The 22557-nt window shown below is 43.9% G+C and overlaps 1 protein-coding gene across 1 annotated transcript in view; it reads left to right on the forward strand.

Moving 5' to 3' along the window:
- Positions 1-22557, forward strand: part of MTHFD1 (methylenetetrahydrofolate dehydrogenase, cyclohydrolase and formyltetrahydrofolate synthetase 1) — a 93749-nt gene that overhangs the window by 8468 nt on the left and 62724 nt on the right. The window contains exons 2-8 of the mRNA XM_054969853.1: positions 5988-6072; positions 7173-7232; positions 9389-9442; positions 11916-12052; positions 14540-14640; positions 16225-16361; positions 19316-19427. Of these exons, the coding sequence (XP_054825828.1) occupies positions 5988-6072; positions 7173-7232; positions 9389-9442; positions 11916-12052; positions 14540-14640; positions 16225-16361; positions 19316-19427 (686 nt within the window). The remainder of the gene's footprint in view (positions 1-5987; positions 6073-7172; positions 7233-9388; positions 9443-11915; positions 12053-14539; positions 14641-16224; positions 16362-19315; positions 19428-22557) is intronic.

A 22557-nucleotide genomic window follows, 5' to 3' on the forward strand; every position in this document is an offset into this window, starting at 1 on the left:
TTTCATATTTTTCAAAGGGAGAGCGGCCATTGCTTCTTTGTATGCCGTGGCGCAATCTAAGATCTTTTGCATTTGGCACAAAGGAACTTAATGACGAAACTGAATGTAACAGAGCTCTCTGTTTCAGACTGAGTCTGACCAGACAGGGTTTAATCCTTCCACCCTTGCATAGTTACAGTGATTAAAACTATATAAAAATAACTGGTAGAATAGAATGTATGATAGATAATATTGAAATACTGGTAAAAAGTCAACATTGTAATTGTTGAGAAATATATAAGTAAAAGGTAATGACAAAATAGGAGAAATAAGGACTTTTTCATTTTCTAAGACAAGGAATAAAAATAGGTTTGAATTCCCAATATTACTTTAACACTCTTAAAGGTTATGATAATTAGTTGCATTAAGAAATTAGCATTGTTATTGTTAAGAAAAGGTCATGATAAGAGAGTGGAATAATGAGTTTTTTATTTTTTTAGGATAAGGAGTAGAAATAGGTTTGAATTCTGCACATGTTGTTTATTTGAAAATATATATATACCAAACAGGTTTAATTATTATTCTGACACCTTCAAAGGTTATGATTTTTGTACTCTGTATGTACCTTAATAATCCTTGTAGCACACAGTTTTATATTTGTTTTTCTTGTCCCCTTTTCTGCATTCCCTTTTTGTTTTAATAAAATATTTTATATATTCTTTGGACTCCCCCCCCCCCAATTAATTAATATGGCTACTGTAGCAGAGTGGTTAAGTGGTTGGGCTGCAAATCAGCAGTCCGCTGCTTTGAATCCCACTATAGCCATGAAGTCAGTAGGTCGCCTTGGGTTAACCACTCCTCTCAACCCCAGCTGTATTGTGGAGTTAATAATAACACTGACTTTTGTTGTTGTAGATTTTCCGGGCTGTATTGCCGTGGTCTTGGCATTGTAGTTCCTGACGTTTCTCCAGCAGCTGTGACTGGCATCTTCAGAGGTGTAGCACTGAAAGGCAGAATTCTCTCAGTGTTAATGTGACCTTGGGCCTGTCACACACTCTCCGCCTAGCCTACCTCATAGGATTGTTGTGAGGATAAAATGGAAGGAAGGATAGTGGCATAAGCCTTTGGGGTCCCCACAGGGGAGAAAGTTGGGGTATAAATGAAGTAAGCACGTAAATTGACACTGAGAGAATTCTGCCTTTTGGTGCCACACCTCTGAAGATGCCTGTCACAGCTGCTGGCGAAACATCAGGAACTACAATGCCAAGACCATGGCCATACAGCCCAGAAAATCTACAGCTAACGTTCTCCGGCCGTGAAAGCCTTCAACAATATAATACTGACTTTGTTCAGTGCTCTGACTGGGGCACTAATCTTACTAGTAGAGCAGTATATAAATGCTGCTGCTGATGTTGTTGTTGTTGTTATGTTTTGTTGCCTAAGTTTTAATGAACAAAACTTATCTGTACTGGCACTTCCAAGCTGCAAAAAGCCTGTAGAATTCCACTTGTAGAATTTCAGTCTTTGGCCAGCCATTACTTACTTACTTACTTACTTACTTACTTATAGTCTGCCTTTCTCGCTGAGATCCATAGCAGATTACAGCAGTGTTAAGTGAGAATTCCATCTAATAAACAGCTAGGACATTCAGTGAGCAAAGTATAATAGAGAAGAACAGTTAGGGCATGAAACTAAGCATCAAACTTGGCATGTTTCTTTGGAAGAGTAGTGGACCTGTTCAGCAAGTTTTCTTTCCTTTATTTTCTTTTTAATAATAAACATCTCTGCAAACAGAGATTTAAGCTTAACCCTTCTCCATTCCGTACCGTCACCCTATCATGCCCTTTTAGGATGACATCAAAAACAACTATGGTGTAATACCTTTTTTTAAAAAAAGAATAGTACCACAGTATCTTAGCACAGCTTGGCAAGATTTTGTGTTCCCCAGGCCTGATGTCCTGTGCAAAGAAGGGGCGGGGGACAAAAACATGTAAATCTGGCTAATAGACTTCCCTGTACACTTCCTCCCTCCTGTGCCGTGTCAAGTTCAAAGACTTCACTTGAACTCCAGTTATTTGTGAGGCCTGAACATGCCGTGGCTTTCATTTGGCCACGGAGACTCACTGGAGATAGCTGAAGATCTTCTGTCATCCATCTTGGTGTTGGTGTGTGACCGGGCAGGAAGGTGCAAACCAGACAGATAACCAGGTTTACGCCTCTTACAAATCATCTCAGGCCCTTTCCTGATGTCTGTGTTGAGTCCTGTAGCTGGAAATTTTTTATTTATTTATTTACGTGCTTACTTCATTTATACCCTAACTTTCTCCCCAGTAGGGACCCCAAAGGCTTATGTCACTGTCCTTCCTTCTATTTTATCCTCACCACAACCCTATGAAGTAGGCTACAGGCCCAAAGTCACCCAATGAAAATACAGCTAGAGTTTGCAGTTGCTTGTACAGGATAAACAGAGCCTGGGGAGGGGAAGCGATGAAAGAGGTCAAGCGGCTTTGAGCATGGGAGGGAAAGGGAGGGGATCTCCAGCCTCTTCCTGTAAACCAGGCAGAGAGTCACAAGCCCCTGGCTCGTGCCTTTGATTAATTAATGCTACATCATCGTGGTGAGGTCATGCGCCAAGTCAGAAATACAAGCTCCTGTTCTTAGGGGCAGCTTTCCTTTTCACGCTGCTTCCTTTGCATCACAATTTGCCCATTTGTTGCACGGGGACAGGGTGCAAATCAGTTTGGAATGGCAAGTTTCTGGAGTGGTGAGCTGGTGTAGGAGAGACTGAAGGACGTGGATGAAAATCCTTACTTGGGCATATTGTGGATCCAGCACTATTTTATAACCTTGCGCTCCTTCACAAAGTTGTTATTTGTGGACCAAGTGTGATAATCCTCTTGTACAGTTCTTTAGGAGTAGGGGAGATTACCACTGTACTAGTAAATGACTGCAGTTGGTAAATGAAGCGGGGTTTACTTTCTATTTCGTTGCAAATATGTTGCAAGGTTGATTTATGTAGTTATTTTGATTATTAAACAGTCGTGTGAGTTGGGCCTGGAGCTATCAGGAATTATACCTTACAAATGAAGAACACGTGTGAACACAGGGAGCTGCGTTATTCCAAGTTGGGCCATTGGTCTATCAAGCCAATGTGGTGCAGTGGTTAGAGTGTTGGACTAGGATCTGAGAGACCCAGGTTCGAATCCCCACTCTGCCATGGCAACATGCTGGGTGACCTTAGGTCAGTCACATTCTCTCAGTCTAACCTGAGGTAAATGAAGGAGGAAAACCATGTGAGCTGCTTTGAATCCCTGTTAGGGAGAAAGGCAAGATATGGATGAAGTAAGTAAATAAATATGTTCAGTCTTGTCTACTCAGAATGGTAGCGGCCTTCCAGGGTCTCAGGTAGAGGTCTTATTTACATCACTTCTCTAACGGTTCCTTTATCTGGCGATGCCAGGAATTGAGCCTGGGACCTTGCTTTACCATTGAACCACAATCCATCCTTCTAGATTTTTCTTTTTGGTCCATAGTTCTAATTGGGAAATAATTGTGTTTTATTAGTGGGGGGTGGATGGGTGGGAAACATGTAGCATTTCTTTGTTTCTAACAAGCTGCTATAGTAAAGATTAGCTACAGGGGTGAACTGTGTAAGGCAGGTAAGGGATTTATATTAGTGGAATCTGGTGAAACATTAACTAGTGATAAGAACAGAGGTCCTTCACGTCTTATCCCCCCACCCATCCACGTAATCAGAATCATCATTTAAAATTAAATATTAATGTAAAATAAAAGCTGAAAGGGACGGTACGGGAATTAGCCCTTTTCGCTGTTCATGTCCTCTTTTGCAAAGGTAGGGGTGATTTCTAGTTGTGCAAATTTATAGGCAGTTCTCAGCAGAATAACTCCGTTAGTTCTAAGCAGAATAAGTCCATTAGCTATTAAAGGTGTAACTGTGCTTAGTATAGCACTACACGTTGTGATACATGAATTGGTAACATGCTGGGCTAACCAAGGCTGGCAAAAAAAATAATTAAATCCCTAGGTGTTTAATTCTTTCTCTAGAGTCAGTACCTTGAGTTTAAGCACAGATCTTGTATGGTGGCTGTCTGAGATTTCTTCCCAGATACTAGCATCCAATGTTTGATGCATTCTGATGTTGCACTTAATTGCAGATAGGAAAAAATGTGCCCAAGCTAGGGCTGCCAGACCCCTGGTGGGGGCGGGGGATCCCCCTCCCCCACCCTCCCACCCCCACCCCTATTACCTGGCCAGTGGGCGGGTGCGCACCTTCCGTGCATGCCCCCCCGCGCACAGCAGCTGCCAGGATCAGGCCTGTTTTGGCCTGGATCGGGGCCCCTGCGGAGCGCAGGAACACTCCTGCGCTCCGCAGGGGCCCAAAATGGATCCGATCTGCACCCAAATGGGCCTGATCCGCACCCGTTTTGGCCTGGATTGGGCCCGTTTTGGGCTGCTGCAAAGTGCTGGAGCGTTCCTGCGCTCTGCAGCAGCCCCCAACAGCGCAATCCAGGGGCTGCGTGATGATGTCACTTCCCAGAAGTGACATCATCACGCTTGCAGGAGCGAGGGAGCGCGCTTTGCGCGTGCACCCCCCCCCCCCAGGTAAGAGCCAGGCCCCAATCTCCCGCTGGGTGATTGAGGGGGCCTGGTAACCCTAGCCCAAGCTGGTGTAAGGAGAGGTAACTCTGGTTACCTGGGACTTACCAATGCAGGCACACGTGCTAACTGGAGCTAGATTTCCTCTCCATTAACTGGGATTTTAAACCTGAATTAAACTCTGATTTAAAAGTAGAGGCCTGCATTTGTATGTCATAGGTAAGTGGAGTTGCTTTTAAAATCCATTTAAAAATGGAGGAAGCAACAATGGAAGGCGGGAGAACAGCCCCCCCCCCCAACAAACTGTGCACATTTTTACTTATTTCCTCCCACCCACCCCCTTTCAGTTTTGATTTCACCGCCTTGCCCTCTCCCAACTTTGTCATTGCTTCATCAAACACTTACCATTTAAAGATAAACATTTTTAACCTTCTTACATTTTCTTTTTTTTCTGCAGTTACACCCTGTAGTCACTAGATGGTACTGTAATGTGATTATCTTTTTTGAGCCTGGAGAGGTTGGCTGGATTCTGCCCTGCTCCCTTTGATCTCTCCCTCCCAGCTCAGGCCATTTTTTAAATCTGACAAGCTTGAAATGAGCTGTGAGCATGCCAGGTTGCATCCTTCTAACTTGGCTGAATGGTGGCTTGAGATCAGGTATCTCGCATAGACCCAGAGGCTGCTGTGTGAAGCATGAAAAGGTTAATGCAGCATGTATTGAATGAATGACATTGAGTCCACGTTCTGGCATATTTCATTGGCTTTGCTGTCTCATAAATTGGTTTCTCAATTAATAGTTTTTGTGTTTTCCTTTGAAGCTGTGTGGATTACCCCTCTGTTTGTGAAGTCTGACCATAGTGAAAATCTCTTGAAAACTTGTAGCTGCGGGCAGGCCTTAATTTCCTGAAATGTGCCTCTTTGTCGCTCAAAATGGGGTGGGTTTATCAGAATAACAAAAACCTCAGTCCTGGTAAATAGTTCAACAAGGCTATCAGCTATATAATGAGGTTTTGAAGACCTTATCTAAGCTCTGTTCGACAAATACCTCCATTTTTACAATCACACACTTCATATGATTAGGAATAATTTTTCTACGATCCTTCAAGTATTACTCCTGAGCTTATACAGAATTAGTTGTTGTAGATTTTCCGGGCTGTGTGGCCGTGGTCTCGGCAAGCACTCTTACACAGAGTGCTTTTGCTTCACCTCAGATCGGCACAGCCTACCCATACAATTAGGGATTAGGCCTTCTGCAGTCAAATTATGCAGATTTCAGGCCTGGTTTCTATGAAACATAAATGTCGGTCCCTTTTGTGCTGTGCTTTCTTCTTCTGGATTTGTGATGTGAATTTGCTTTTTCTCTGTCCCCCCCCCCCCCAACTCTTCTTTTAGGCAAGTACGGGAGCGATTGAAGAATCAAGTGGCGAGTCTGAAGGAAAGAGTCCCAGGTTTCAGGCCGGGCCTTGCAATTTTGCAGGTATCAGCAACATCACCCTCACCTGGTTATTTAAAGCATCCGTTCATGGGCTATGAATACTCTTTCAGAAACAGGCACAGAAAGGAGGAGGGAATGAGCAGAGGGGAAGTGCTGGGTGGGAAGATGAGTGCTTAACCGTTCCCCTGCCTCCAGTTTCTCCCAACAACTCCCTTCCCTCAGGCAGTTTCCTCCCCAGCTGGAATTCCATATCCACATTTCTCAATCTGACAATTGTTAAAGAAACTCTGAAGTTGTCTTACAGTGCACGATAACATTGACAGCGGCAAGAGATCCTTTCTTAAAACTGGACTTTAAGGCCAGGTTTACACATGGAAGGGAATGAGGTAGCAGGCAGCAATGGAATGCATTGAGTGAAGAGGATTAGAGGTTTGCCTTTTGGAATGCAGGCGAGGATTGAAATCTCCCTGCAGAATGAAATCCAGCAGTGCAAGCCAAGAGAAGGGGGGTGGAAGCTTTCTCTCCCCTGTGCTCATTTTCCATCTGCAGGGAGGTTTTGTGCCAAGGAACTTTCAAAGCTGGAATCCACCCCTTTAAAGTGGATTCCAACTTGGGCTCTGCCACTTCATTCCCTCCTGCATGTGTGAATCTGGTCTCAGGCCTCTCCTTTTGCTGAGCTCGTAGGATGGATTGTGGGTAGATGATGTTGATTTAGCAAAGCAGGTCTCCGCCTGGTTATTGCCTGGCTAGAAGACTACTTGGGGCCCCCATATTTTATTAAATACAGTTTTGTGAAACGTCAGCTGTACAGAGCTTTCTGAAAGAAGACCGTCATGCAAGTGAGCATTTTGGCTAGAATGTCAGACTGAAATTTAAGAGGGGGCCAGGTTTAAGTTCCTAGGTAACTAAACTGCTCACCGAGAGCTTGGGTCAGTTATTAGTCCCGTAGTTATTATTACCTCCCCTAGCTTTCATCACAGAAAGGCTGTTGTGAGGACGAAACGGGATGGTGGCAGAACCAGGTATGCCCCCAAGATTTCCTTGGAAGAAGGGCAGATAAAACAGATCATAGTGAAACAGCCACATTCCCTCTGTTGATCAGTGTGTCTTATCACTCTCTTCCCTTCTTCATTTCTTTCTAGGTTGGTGATCGGGATGATTCAAATCTCTACATTAGCATGAAGCTGAAGGCAGCAGCTGAGGTAATATTTTCTCCCCTTAGCTCATCATCCTCTCGTGCATTTTGTTCTCTTTGCAGGAGATAAGGCTGGGTTGGCTTACTGTTTATTTATTTGAAAACGAGTTCTATGCTTCCTCATCAGAGTTCTGCTTGAGGCGGAATACAATTAAAATAATAAGTTAACAGTCGAAAAATATCAAGCTGTAGGTCTGCTGTAGCATAGTAAGGGGCAGGGCTCCAAGTCAGCACTCGGCTGGGTTGACTCCTGAAGATTTTGTGCTCTTAATGGCCTTGAATCTCCCCATGTTCATTGCTAGCTTTAATCTTTAGCTGGTAGGGTTCATTTCGAGGGGGGACGCACAGGAACGCAATTCCGGCAGTTCCCCAAAGAGGTCACATGTCAGGTGGCCCTGCCCACCTGACTCTTGGCCATTTTGGGCCTGTTTCATCCTGGATTGAGGCCAAAACGGCCCGGATTGGGCCTCTGATGGGTGGTGGATCACTTTCCTGTTCAGCAGCGGCCCGATCCTGACCATTTTGGGCCCCTTTTCAGCCATTTTCAGCCCCTTTTTGCCATTTTGGGCCCAATTTTGGTCCTGAATGGCCAAGATTGGGTCCAAAACAGCCAGAATAGGTGATGTCAGGGGGTGTGGCGTATGCAAATCAGTTATGCTAATGACTCGTTTCTGGTGCTGCCAAGGGGCGTGGTGTATGCTAACGAGTTATGCTGATGAATTATGCTAATGAGTTCCTCCCGCTCTTTTTCTACGAAATGATCCCTGTTAGCTGGTACCTGTTGCTCTCTGTCTTGTGTCCCTGCCCCACCACCACCACGGATGGAGATTTCGTTCTCAAGGTCTGGGCTCCCCAAGTTTTATTTATCCTTTTGGAACTTTGAGAATGAGGACTGGGTGCTGCCACAAAATGGCTGCCACAGGAGGCAATGATAAAATGGCTGCTATGGGATGCTGGGGCCAGTCAGAAAAGCACTGGGAAGTTCCAGCTAGGTCCAAAGAGACCCTGAGGAGCTGGCGGTGTTGCCAACATTGCTTTTAGTGTGTCTGGCCAGGTAGAACTCTCCCCTCTTCCCCTTTCTATTTGCTGGCACACCAACATTTTTATGAGTAGGTATTGTTTGTTTGCTCTTGGGCCATAAAGGTTGCCTGCTTCTGCCTCAGAGCACATTCCCTGTTCTGGTCAAATAAATCCCTCAAAAAGCTGACCTGACTTGGCTCAGAATTGGGCAGGGCCAGCTGGCCAAAAAGGGAGCCTCCTCGTCCCACTCTGTGCACCTTGTAATGTTTTCCTCACTTTTCAACATGTGCTCAGTGCAGGGCAGAGAGCATGTGTGGTATAATGGTTAGGGTCTCTAATTAGGGTCCAAGTTCAAATCCTTGCTTGGCCATGAAACTCTCTGGGTGACCTTGGGCTTGTCATGCTCTTGCAGCCTGACCTTACCTGATAGGGTTGGCGTGAAAATAAAGCAGAGAGGAACTCTCTTCACCAACTTTCATTCTTTGGAGGAAGGGTGGGATAAAAAATGTGACAGCCATAAAGATGTGTCCAGGCCACCAAACTTTTTGGTGAAACCAGCCACTTGATCTGCGCTGCGCATCATTGGAATTAACATGGTTTGCCTACAGCATATCACGTAGGCAGATTTGATGGATTATATGATATTGTCACTGTTTGTAGGCAGGCCAGTACCTATTTGGAAGCAGCCACTAGGCACAATGAACAGGAATGGAAAACATAAATTTTGTGGTAGAAATCTTTTGAGGAATGGGACTTAAATGGGAAATAAAAAATGGCGTTGGAGCAGCAGCCAGTTGGCCACATGATGAGCATAATTCTGAAAGTACCATGGAGGAGATTGTAAAAAAAAAAAAAAATGGCGGGCCTTTCCAGCACAGGAAGACAGGAAGTGTTGCCACGGCAACAAAGCGACACGTTTCCTTACAAAAGGGACATTTTTTGGCCTTTATTTTCTCTCCCCAAATCAGCATAACTTCCCTTTTGCAGGACAGGATTTTTTGGGTGGGGTGGGCAGGTCACAGTTCTCTGTGTGGGAATGTCCATGAACCTTTCAAAATGAGAAAATTATTTTCTGCAGTTCTTCATCTCATTGTGATACAACTCATAAGAGGTAATGGTTCCTGGGTCTTCTTGCTTTTTCAGATTGGGATCAATGCCAATCACATCAAGCTGCCGAACACTGCCTCAGAGGCTGAGGTAACTCACTGTGCTTTGAATTTGTGTGTGTGCGGGGTGGTGGTGTGGTGAGCATACCTAATATCTTGGCAATTATTTCTTCTGAAATCACAACATGGTGTCTGAATTATATTGATTGCAGCCTAAAGGAAGTTAAACTTTTTAAAAATCTGCCTGTCTTCTGACTGTGGTTAAACTTCTAAATCTGCCTGTGAGGTAGAGTTTCCAGTTGCCCACCAGTGGTGGACAAACTCCCCGAGGTTTGCCCCGTCGATTGGCAGGAGGTGGCAAGTCCCCCCTCCCCCCCCGAGATTGCCCACTGGCAGCCTCACTGTGAACACATGCAGTGCACACACTTCCACCAAATGCGACAGTGTCACTTCCAGAAGTGATGTTGTACTGGCTGCAGGAGTGCTCCTGCACTTCATTTAGAATCAATTTTGGCCCCAAATGGACTGAATCAGCAGAGCATGGGAGCGCTCCTTGGGGCAGCTTGATGACATCATTTCCGGAAGTGACATCATCACTCAGGTGCCAGTCAAAGAGAAGCATGCAACAGACATGAGGTAAGTGCTAGGTCCCCCCTCCTGTCCCCAGCCAGGAAGGTATAGGGACCTGGCAATTCTACTCTGAGGACATGTTGGCCAGGAAACGTTATCATGGGAACAGGAAAACGTCACTGGCAGTTTCCACACGGCTTACCTTCCCTCGGAACAACCCGGAACATCACTCAAAAATCATGGAAGATCGCGTTTTCTCGCGTGAGATTTGCACGACGTCGTGCAAATCTCGCACAAGAAAACGTGATCTTCCACAGTTTTTGCACGATGTTCCGGGTCGTTTCAAGGGAAGGTAAGCCATATGGAAACGGCCACTGTGTCACGGTTCTTTTCTGACATGATCGGTTAAGTTTATTTAATTAATTTTTTTATTTATAGTCCACCTTTCTCACTGAGATCCAAGACGGATTACACAGCGCAAGTGAAATGCAATATAATCAACAGCTAGGACATTCACGGAGCAAAATACAGTAGTAATCAACAGTTAGGACATTCTGTGTCAGAGCATCTTCTCGGCATGCAGAAGGTCCTGGGTTCAAACCCTGGCATCTCCAGTTAAAAAGTGTCAGGATGCAGGTGATATGGAAGACCTCTGCCTGAGACCCTGGAAAGCAGCTGCCAATCAGAGTTGACAATACTGACCTTGATAGACCAAGAGTCTGTTTCAGTATAGGGCAGCTTCATATATATAAAGTCCACTTTAGTTCTCAGAACTAAATTGATGGATTGACTCCCCTCCCTTCCATTCGGAAACTTGTTTGGATTAAAAGTCTGCTCCAGCTAGAGCATGCAGAAATAGTTAGAAATGATCATTAAAATTTAAAAGAAGTTTTTATATGAAAGAGAATTGTTTGGCTCCTAAGGGTCTGTTCTTCTGGTTGTGTTTTTCCCTGGCACAAACTGCCTTTGTTTGGTGCAAGAGATTCAGAGCCTTTTGCATGAGGGAAAGGTGCCTGTGGAAAGTGGATCCATTCGTGGAATGGATCTGTGGAATCCAGTTCAGTATAATCTACAGAGGTGTGTTTCAGGAGCTTCAAGGCTGGAGAAAGAAGCTGGAATAATCAATGTCTGCTCCTGAAAAGGAATTTGAAATGTGTGGAGAAATACACAGCAATTCCACAAACCTACTTTTATTTTATTATTTTAAATGTTCATATCCCTCCCGAATTTCCTGAGGCTCGAGGTGGCTAACCCTCTTTCTTACCCCCTGCTCCTTGGCCTTGATCAGAATCAATAACAGCAAATTTAACCCGCAAAATCTTACTAAGTAATGTTTATAATGTCAACAATAAATATCAGCATAAAGAAATATAACAATAAAATGTATACTTCTATATTGTCATATATAATTCAGCTACAAGGTTTATACTCCGTACCTACAAGGAGAAAACCTCTTAAAGTTCCATGTACATAAATAAATCATTTACACAGAGGTATAAAGTGCTAGTGCTCCAATATTTGCTCCAGTGAAAAGTCCACAATTCATCTACAGCATACTGCACAGATACCCATAAAGTGCAAATGCATAGATCACACCTCTATAGTACACGTCTCAAAGAGTCGAAATATCATACAATTCATCCACTATATGGGGCAACAAAATCCATGTGCACTTCTTCCTTAGGGTGTCCGAGAGTAAAAGTTCAGTTAGGGAGTCCCATAGACGGCTGTGATCGATGATTCTGATATGGGGGGCATGTCTAGATCCAAAATTACCTATTTCAAAAGAATTATTTTTCAAAGAATCAGACCAATATCCAAAAGTATCTTTCATATGTATAGAAATATCATTCCTCTTTTCAGTACGGCATTAAGTAACCAACACACTTCTTGCGACTTGTTATAAAGTAACAGTCCCTTTTCAGCACAAATGCTATTTTCCTACTGATTTCTTCCCCTCCCCTTTTGTCCCGTTCTTGCTCTTAAACATGCAGGTGTTGAGGTGTATTAATAATCTGAATGAAGATCCGACCATTCATGGTTTTATCGTACAACTGCCTCTGGATTCGAACAAACCCATCAACACGGAGAAAATAACCAACGCCGTGGCCCCCGAGAAGGATGTGGATGGGTAAACTTGCTTTTTTTTTTTTTAATAAAGTTCAATTCAAGGTTCTGGTTCTCACCTTCAAAGTCCTGAATGGCTTTGGAACCTGCAGGGCCGCCTCTCCCTGCTGGGCAATTCCGCAACAGCCTTCTGAAGGTGCCACCCTGAGAACCTGTAAGATCAGCGGCTATCCATTCATGTACATTCTCAGTGGTGACTTAAAAAAGCGCTCACACTTGTGTTGTTCTGCAGAATATGGAAAACTGTAATCTTCAAGAGAGCATTTTAAAAAAAGAGATAACAGCTGCAGTTGAATGAACAGCCCCAAAGGGTACCGTTATAACAGTCCACTGCAATGATTATTGTAGGTAATGCCTTCTTTTATGGCATTGCCCTTATCTTTCATAATCCACTTTCTGTATGGTTTATAGTCTACTTGCCTTAGTTTGTTGTTCCCATTGATCTCTAATTCTGTAATCTTAGACCCATTGTATTGTTCATTGGTTGTTTTTATGCCAGCGGATAGCATTGTTTTATATCTTGTAATCCACCTTGAATCTCAGCAAGAAAGGTGGATGATAACTAAAGTAAATAAAATAAATAGTGGGTGAGTTTGGGTGGAAATTTCCCTTATTCCTCCACCTCCCTTCCCCAACTTCTTTTGTTCCTTTTAGCTTGTTTTCTGTTAAGGAAAAACTTGTTTTTTCATGTGTACACTTCTATTGATGCTAAAATAACCTTTCGCAAAATCGAAAAGAGTCCATTAGCACCTTTAAGACTAACCAACTTTACTGTAGCATAAGCTTTCGAGAAACACAGTTCTCGTCAGAAGAGAAATGTGTTTCTCGAAAGCTTATGCTACAGTAAAGTTGGTTAGTCTTAAAGGTGCTAATGGACTCTTTTCGATTTTGCTGCTACAGACTAACACGGCTAACTCCTCTGGATCTATGACTTTCGGAGAATGTTCTAACTCTTTTTGCTGGGGGTGGAGAGGAGAGGAAGCCGTTCCCCATTTTCCATCACTGATGTTGCTTACAGAAAATCACCTTAAAAGGGAGGTATTAAGTGATAAATAAATCGTTATGTAGGCCCCAGAAAGCTAATTAAAGGATTCCATGCTTGGGCCGTTAGCAGAGTCTGTCGTGTGGCATAGGAAGCGTGATTATAGGTGGTTGTGAGCTCGTTCTGCTGGCTGGTGTGTGTGCAAGAATGAAAATAATAAAAGCATACACTTGGTTTATATTTAGAAAAGAAATAAGAGTTCTTTATTGTAGGAGCTCCATACTTTGAAGGAAAGGAGGAGAGACAGATCCTAACTACCTATCTAGTCTAAGGATAGACATGAATGCTAGGACAAAGACTGCATCCGTGCTGCCAGGATGGAGGGAGGAGAAGGAGGGAGGTGTTGCCTGGAACAAAGCCAGGAAGAGAAGGAGAGAAAGGGAGGAAGTCAGGAGCAGGAAATCCTGAGAATAGCAATCTGCATATTAAAGGACAGTCAGAGCAGTAAACAATAGTAAACAGAGTGCCTTGACCTCTGTATCTTTCTATCTCTTTGGTTTGTCCCCCTCTGAAACCTGAGAAGAGGGACAGCTCTGGATCCTCCTCTTCCAACATTAAGGAAGTCATCTGTCCCCTTTTTCCATTACTGCCACTATTAAGGAAGAATCACAATTATTTCAGTTGGAGAATGGAGAAATTCAGAGATGCCCTTTTTTATTGTGTGATTTTTATGCTTTGAATGTGGTTTTTTGAATAAGTGATATACAGATGCTTCAGATTAAAAGTAATAATAATAAAGACCTGGGCAGTGCCATGTGTTCTTCAGACTTCAGAGATGTTGACTTTCCCCAAAGATGCCTTTGATCAGAGCATATCTTCTGCAAGATTTAGTGGAATAATCTCTCTTTAGCAGTGTCCCCAGCTAAAGTAAACACTACACCACGCTCGTTGTCATTGCCAGCAGCCGGTCAGTTTCTATTGTAACTAGCAGGATGTGGCAAATTGAACTTAATCCCAAATCAATGTAAAGCAGAAAAAGTGTGTAGAGACGGAGAATCCTACTCAGATCAAGAGAAAACTAGTGTGGTGTAGGAGACCCAGGTCCAAATCGCTGCTGTGGAAATGGAAGCTCGCTCTGTGACCTTGGTCCAGTCACTCTTTCAGCCTCAGTCACAGGGTGGTGGTTGTGAAGATTATAAAGATGAGGGAAGAATGAAGTTGTAAGCCAATTTGGAGCCCCCATTGGGGAGGGAAAGCAATGTTGAATATGCCTTAAGCATTTTTGAAAGCCTTTGATTTTGCTAGTTTCGGGTGAGTAACCATGTTGGTCTGTAGCAGAAGAGCAGGATTCGGGTCCAGTAGCACCTTAAAGACCATCTAGCTTTCCAGGGTATGAGCTTGCAAGAGTCCATCAACCTTACCAAAAAGCTTGCGCAGGTACAAGCTTGATATCACTTTCCTTACCAAATGCAAAAAGATTTGATTTTGCTGTTCCTCTTACCTTCCCAGCTTAAGCAGCATCAATGCGGGGAAGCTTTCTCGAGGTGACCTCGGTGACTGTTTCATCCCCTGCACGCCCAAAGGGTGCATGGAACTGATCCGGCAAACAGGTGAGGAATGAGGGAGCACCCACACAATTCCGTGTCGGTATCACTATCGACCCTGAAAACCCGGGACGGATTGTTTCTTTTATGTTTTTTTTTATTAAGAGTTTTATATCATTAAAAACAAACCTAAAAATGCTACAATTGCACACATGCTAATAAAACAGACAAAAGCAAAAAGAACTAATCCACATATAAAAACACACATAATACAAAAAAAATAAGGAAACAACAATCCGAACGAAAAGGTTTCCAATTTTCTCCGAAACAAATATTTGAATCATGTCAAATCTACATTTTCTCTTGGTAATGATTAAAAGCTGTCTTTTTTCTAATGTCAAAATCCCTTAGTCCAGAAATCCTCAAATCATTATCTGTTTTGTATAAATAAGTCTATGAAGGGTTTCTCTTCATTAACAAATGAACTTAGTGACTTTTTTCTAGTCAGTGAAGTAAGTTTTGCCATCTTCGGCAGTTCTGTCATATTTGTTAGCCATTTCTCCATTGTGAGGAGAGTTGAATTCTTCCCATTTTGAGCATATAATAGTCTCGCTGCTATAATCATATATTAAATGAGCGTGCTGGCACTTTTTTCCAGCTGAAACGCCATCATTCCCAATAAAAATGTCTCAGGTTTCAATTGCACTTCAATCTTCCGTATTTGTCATGTCTGTGCCCCAAACATGCCACTACTTAATGCTGACCTGTTGTTCCGAACCAATGTTTCATGCTGTAACTTGATGTCATATAGCCGATGCCGAAGTGTTTGCTTTCACAGGCTTATTGAAGCTTCAGGTGCCTTATCTAACGGACTGTAGAAACTTTCAGTGCTTCTGACCTTGTATACTGCTCACTCCCATGCGCTGCTATGTCTCAACTTTGATCTCTTGCTTTCTCAGTGTCTCGACCTGATAGTACAAATATGTGAGACGCTCTCAGGATGAGTTTGCGCCAAAAGTCCTGTTTTACTGTTGGGAGGGGGGAGGAGTAAATGCATGTGTGTTAAGAGGAAGGATTTTCCCACGTTACCATTCCTGTCAACCTGTTCTTATTGCTTAGATGCTTACCTTGCTTCTGAGTAATCCTATTGACATATCTGTGGAAATGATCTCATTTCTGAATAAAGCCATTTAACCAAGAGCCTGGATTTCTTGCTAAAATGGTACAGGGATCTATCTGTCATAGCCTGTCATCCATAGCCTGACAGTATTAATAATTGTATTTGTTTCCAAAAGATTTTTGCTAACTTACAAGACCACCATATATGAAAAAACGATCCTTCATATTGAGTACATTTCCACCATACATTCGACATACCCTTATACATTCTAGCCAGTTTCTCAGGAGTCATATACTATTGATACATCGCCTTATAAAAATTCTCCTTAAGACTGGAACTTAATGTAAATTTCAACCCTTTTAACCACATATTTTCCCATTGTTCGTAGACCAGTTGATCTAACTAGGATTTCGAAATTCCTCAGGGGCACTGGGTTTACAGTGTAGTGTAGGAAGCAAGACCATCCACACCACAAACTTCACCCCGGCCTTTTGGGTTTCTGTTGTTTAAAATGAGGTTCTGTGTTTCAGGTATCCAGGTGGCAGGCAAGAAAGCTGTAGTGATTGGGCGTAGTAAGATAGTTGGAGCGCCGATGCACGATCTTCTCCTCTGGAACCACGCCACGGTGACCACGTGCCATTCCAAGACGGCGTCACTGGCTGAAGAAGTAAGGCTGGAAGACTTTTCTTGGTGTGCAGAGCACCTCCCTTGCTATGGAAACATAGCACTGTGGTCCTTACATTTTGACACTTGGAATTATTTAAAACAATCTGGATTTATATGTTTTAAAACGGCAAATAGGACCATGGGCAACTGTGTTCTGTTAGTTGCGTTCAGGTAGAAGGAGCCAGTGGAGTGTTATGATTACAGCATTGGGCTAGAACCTGACAGACCTGGGTTCAGATTCTCCCTCAGCTATGAAATTCACTACCCATCTTGATCTGGCTTTGGGCCAAATCAAGATGGGTAGCCGTATTACTCTGTCTGTAGCAGTAGAGAAGAGCAGGTGTCTGAAGAAGTGAGCTGTGGTTCACGAAAGCTCATACTCTGCCCAAAATTGTGTTAGTCTTACGGGTGCTTGTCAGTCCCTGGCAGGTAAACCCCTCAAGCCCATCCGCAGTGAACACACGTTGGTTCCAGCAGAAACAGCTTTATTAGGATCTATGCAGTTCAGGTCTGTTCTCCATCACAGTTGGCAGAAGTGGTAATTCAAATCAAACAGGCTTTCTTATAATTGATTTTCCCACGCTCCAAATGACAGTTAAGGTTTTGGTGCGCAAGCCTACAAGAGTCCTGTGAGAATCTGTTCAGTTATGACTATGCGTCCGGTACACAATAAAGTATTCCCAGCATCTGGGAAAAGGAGTGAAAACTGGCATCTAGACACACCAAGGTCACAGCTAGCCGAGACTCACATATTTCTCTAAGATAACAGGAGAGGCCGTTTCTGGGTCCCAAGGAAGTAACGTCTACAATATGGTTACAGATGATCAGAGAGAGTTACACATCAATTGAGTAATAGAGCAATCTAGCTTCAGCATACTGTGGCACAAGCAATATAACAAACAGACAACCATGGCATGGCTGTACACAGACATGACAGCGCTACTGGACTCTTGCTCTTTTCTACAACTTTAGGCCAGTCACTCTCAACCTAACCTGTCTCACGGGGTGTATTTAATTTGTTTGCTTCATTTATGTTCCACCTTTCTTCCCAATGGGGAACCCAGAATGGCTTGCACAGCATTCTCCTCTCCTCCACTTTATCCTCACAACAACAACCCTGTGAGGTAGGTTAGGCTGAGAGAATGTGTTTGGTCTAAGTTCAGCCAGCAAGCTTCTATGGCAGAATGAGGATTTGAACCTGGTTCTTCCTGATGCGAGTCCAACATTTTAATCACACGCGATAACTGAGAGGACAAAATGTGTGATTAAAATTTATAGAGATGGCTTCCTTCTACTGAGCCGGATCATTTTTCAGTCTTGCTAGTGCTGTCTGACAACTGCTCTTTTAAAAATACCTTCTGTCAAGGTCTTTCCCAGCCTTCCTTCTGTAATCCTTTTCTCCCCAGAGATGAAAGGACTTATAGCAAGTCCAGCTTTCGTGCAAAGCACGTATTCTGCCATTGAGCTGAGGCACCATCTCAGCTGCATTGATTTATTTCCAGAAAAGGGTCATTCAGCAAGCGTAGACTCCTAATAGATTTTGCTGGCAGAGTGCAAAAAGAAATCCAGCTGGTGCAGCTATGAAAATTGGATTCAGTGTGGCTGTGGCAGGGATGATGGAAGCATGCACGTTTTGCATAAGAAAGGTCCTAAATTCAACCTTTAGCATCTCTGCTTGAAAAAGATCCTGGGGGAGGCAGGAGAAGGTTTTTGCTTGAGGCTTTGGACCACGTCTACTGGTCAGAATATAGAGTGTTGGACCAGGGCCGATTCCACATGGCTTACCTGAAGCCGGGACGTTGCAGAACATGCTGGAAAAAACGGGGAAGATCATGTTTTCTCGTGCGAGTTTTGCGTGACATCCTGCAAAACTCGCGCGAGAAAACGCGATCTTCCGTGTTTTTTCTGGCATGTTCCGCAATGTCCCAGCTTCAGGTAAGCCATGTGGAATCGGCCCAGGAGTGTAATTTTGTATAGGGCAAGCTTTTTGTGTTCCTCATTCAGCAGTATCTTGCTCAGTTGGGATCATCTCCAAGAAACGCAAGCTGGAAGCTGCCCTCTAGCCTAAGGAGTCTTTCAGCTATGGAAATCGTTCTTCTGCTGGAGGGAGAGTCACTTCTGTTGGTGAAAGACTCTTTAGACTGGTGTCCGTCTTCGAGCACAGGGGTAGACGATGCATGCCGTCACAAAGGAAGGTGCCTTATACTGAATCAAACCATTGGTCCATCAAAGTCCGTGTTATCTACTCAGACTGGCGGAAGTTCTCCAGAGCCTTAAGCGATCTTTTACATCCTACTGCCAGTTCCATATTTCCCGTGAACCTCCGGTTGTCCTGTTAGCTGAGTGGACTGGCAAAGAGTTGAGCCAGAAGCAGTGCTCCAGTTTCAGTGAAAACTTTCTGCACCAAAAGTAGGAGAGGTTGCATCAGGCTGTAGCAGAATCCATAACAGTCATACATCTAAATGTATGACTGTTTAGCATACATCTAAATTGTAGAATTGTACTCTGCAAGTAGGAGGTTGTAGGACAAACCTCCTTGCCTTTATATAGCCAGTATGTCAAGAAGAAGAGTTTCTAGCCTAGCCTTTCGCCTGAGGTGCTAGTCTTCTGTTTGCAAGGAGGGTTTGTGAGTGTGTGTGTGTTTTGAAGAAGTCAGATCTGTGACGCTGGAAGATTGACTTAAAGAAAATGTATGATGTTGACGTGTTATTTCTGGAGTGACCTTTTATTTCTGAGGCACTCACTAACCATTTTCTTACGGCTAAAGTTAGCAGTTATCTAAATATTCCATCCACACATTTGACTGTTCATAAATGAAGATGCTCCCATTTATTAACCTTTCTTAGAACCCTCCCTTAAATCTTTTTCTATATTGAAAAACTGCTTTTTAAGGAGGGCGAGCTCCATAGAGCCTTTTTGTGGACTCCTGCTGTGATTGTGGTTTGTGTTTTGCAGGTCAGTAAAGCTGATATCTTGGTGGTTGCAGCCGGCAAGGCAGAGATGGTGAAAGGTGAATGGATTAAACCTGGTGCAGTCGTGATAGATTGCGGGATCAACCACATACCAGGTAATTGACAATGGGGGACATGTTCTCTTGTATACTGTGTGGGAACATGTGAAAGTGTGTTTTAGGTTTTCCAAATTCCAGAGAGTTAAGTGTGTAGTGAACCTTCAATAGGAGCTGGCTCCGTCGGTCTCCCAGAAGAGCCAGCACGCTCAGATGTAAACACAACTTTTGGTACCAAGAAGCGAAGAGGTCCACTGCTGCCCAAAAGTGCTTTAAAAGTATCAGGGAGGGGTGGGGGAGCTTTTGGTTGAATGTGGCAGAGTCATCTTTGGAGCTCGGGTAGGTTCAGTGTGAGCCAGTGAAATTGTCTGTGAATGGAATAGTCAGTCCCATCTGAAAGAACTGGAGAAAAAGAGTTGACAGAAAGCACGTCTGAGCTTTTTGGACGCGCGCGCTCACAAGAGAAATCCAAAGAAAAATATGTGATGAATTTTTCCAGTTAGGTGGCTGATTGCTAGGTTGGGCTTCTCAAGGTGTGAATCCATAACACCTCTGAGGTTCTCATAATCAACAACATTGTCCGCTTGGATTGGTCAGCACCCTGTGTTGCCCCGTGGCAGCAAAAATAAACAAATCCTGTAACATCTTAAAGGCTCTTATTTTTTTAGTATGTGTCATAAGTTTAAGTGGGCTCCAGTTCGTGACTTGGAATGCCTGGTTGATCAGATTCCTCTTTCTCCCAAGATAGTTTGGGTTTGTCTGCAGTACAACAGCAAGATTCAAGTCCAGGAAGCACCTTGAAAACCAACAAGGTTTTCAAGATATAAGCTCTTGAGAGACGTACGAGCAGAACCACAAGTGACAAAAGGCACAGATTGGACACTTGTCAGCTTCCCTCAAGTTTTGATGGGAAATGTAGGCATCCTGGTCTCGCAGCTTCACTCTCTGACTGCTGTCCAATGGACTTTTCAACTGTCACTTGTCCAACATTCCGCCAAGCTGCCTACATTTCCCATCAAAACTTGAGGGAAGCTGACAAGTGTCCAATCTGTGCCTTTTGTCACTTGTGGTTCTGCTCAAAGTTTCCTTTGTCAGATGCTTGATGGTACCTGGTGAAGAAAGCTTGACTCTTGAAAGCTTATCCCTTGAAAATCTTGTTGGTCTTTAGGGTGCTACTGGACTTGAATCTTATTGTTTCCCAAAGCACTTCTGTTCTTTGCCTGTTGCATTTCTGTAGTGTAGATAAAGCCTTTAAAACTTTTCCCGAAAGAGAAGGGGGGGGCAGTTTGCTGTAGTAGTTAAGAGCGCAGGACTCTAATATGGAGTGCCGGGTTTGAGTCCCAGCTCCTCCGCTTGAAGCCAGCTGGGTGACCTTGGGTCAGTCACAGCTCTCTCAGAGCTCTCTCAGCCCCACCCACCTCACAAAGTGATTGTTGTGGGGTTAATAATAACATACTTTGTAAACCGCTCTGAGTGGGTGTTAAGTTGTCCTGAAGGGCGGTATATAAATTGAATGTTATTATTATTATCTTTCTTCCACAACAACACAGGCCTAAGCCGAAACACACCGATCTAAGTTAGTAGGCTTAACTCTTTGCTTAAGATTGCATTATAAGCAGCTCAACCATGGGAGGAACGTTTCATACTTTCCTCAGTGGAGTGGTAGAATCTATCCCAGGGTTTCAGTATTGCAGAATCAGAAGGAAGAGCAAATTAAGGTATGCTACAAGTGCTTGAAGAACAGTGGAGATCCAAGCCATACAGGCGGGGCCTTGTGTCTGGAGAAGATACTGGGTGTCATGGAATCTGGACCAGTCAAATCATTGAGGCCTATCTGCTCAATCTCTGTTCAGACCCTTGACTAACCCCTTGCAGAACAGCCAAGGACTCCTTTATCTTTAGAGCAGGGGTCCCCAACCTTTTTGAGGCTGTGGGCACCTTTGGAATTTTGAGAGGGGGTGTTGACTGCCACCCCAAAATGGCTGCCACAAGAGGCAAACCCAAACTAAGGAAAGCCCAGTTGCTTCCCAGACCTCCTCATTCTCAAGTGGAAAATTTTGAATGAGGGAAGCCAATAACAAGCTCTGTCTTACAGTGCCCTCCCCACTTTCTGAAAAGCTTGGTGGGTGCCAACGGAAGGACTGGCGGGTGTCATGGCACCCACAGGTACCATATTGTGCTTTACTCTTAAGTGGCTCTGTTGACTGCCCTTCCCCTCCCATCATCCATGAATGGTCACTGAAGAAGAAGGAGATCTTTTATATGCAGACTAGCTTGATACCCATGTTTCACTATGGTATTTAACTACTTTAAATCCAGTTACCACTTTTCTTCAACTGTCTGCAGGTTTCTTAACCTGATTTTTACCTCAGAACACAGAGTTCCACAGCTGACCAATCAGAAAGAGGGGTGTGCAAGCAGGCAGGAGCCTGCCAGCCACAGAGGACAGCCAGGCCCCACAGGAAGATTGGCAATGACTCCCAATAGCAGCTGACTACTGTTTAGAATGTGTGTGGGTGGGGGTGAGGACCAATCAAACCACATACACAAATGACCTCTGTTCCAGCTGTCTCTGGGGAGGGACTGAAGTGTGGGATGTTGTGAGTCCCAATCAGCCCGCATATGCAAATGACCTTGAAAGGCTGGCCCAATCAGGGAAGAGTGGCCGAGCTGGCAGTGAGTGGGGGTGCAAGCAGGCAGGAGCCTGCCAGCCCCACAAGGAAGCTGTATCCCTTTTACTCCTTTATATCCCCTTAGGGGGTGAATTTCTTAAAATCCCTTTTTACTGGGTGTTTATATAACGAAAGGAACGTTCTCCACAAATTTCATGTTTCTAGGTCCAGGGGTTTGGGTTGGGCATTGATGTGTCAGTCAAGATGCTTGTCTTTATATCTATAGATATCAGGGATTGAACCTGGGACCTACTGCATGCAAAGTTGATGCTGTACCACAAAACCACAGTTCTTCCCCTTAGCAAGATTACATGAAGTTGTCTTATACCAAATCACAGCATTGGTCTAACACAATCAGTATTTGACTGGCAGATGCTCTGCAGGGTCTCCGATAGAGTCCTTTCTCAGCATCTTCTACCTCAACTTTTTAACTGGATTGAACTTGGAACGTTCTGCATGCCAAACAGATGCTCTTCTTCTGAGCCACAGCAGGATTCCGTGTTCTGCCTGTTGTCCCT

The sequence above is a fragment of the Eublepharis macularius genome, chromosome 2, assembly GCF_028583425.1.
Source record: "Eublepharis macularius isolate TG4126 chromosome 2, MPM_Emac_v1.0, whole genome shotgun sequence".
In the NCBI taxonomy this organism is placed as follows: domain Eukaryota; kingdom Metazoa; phylum Chordata; class Lepidosauria; order Squamata; family Eublepharidae; genus Eublepharis; species Eublepharis macularius.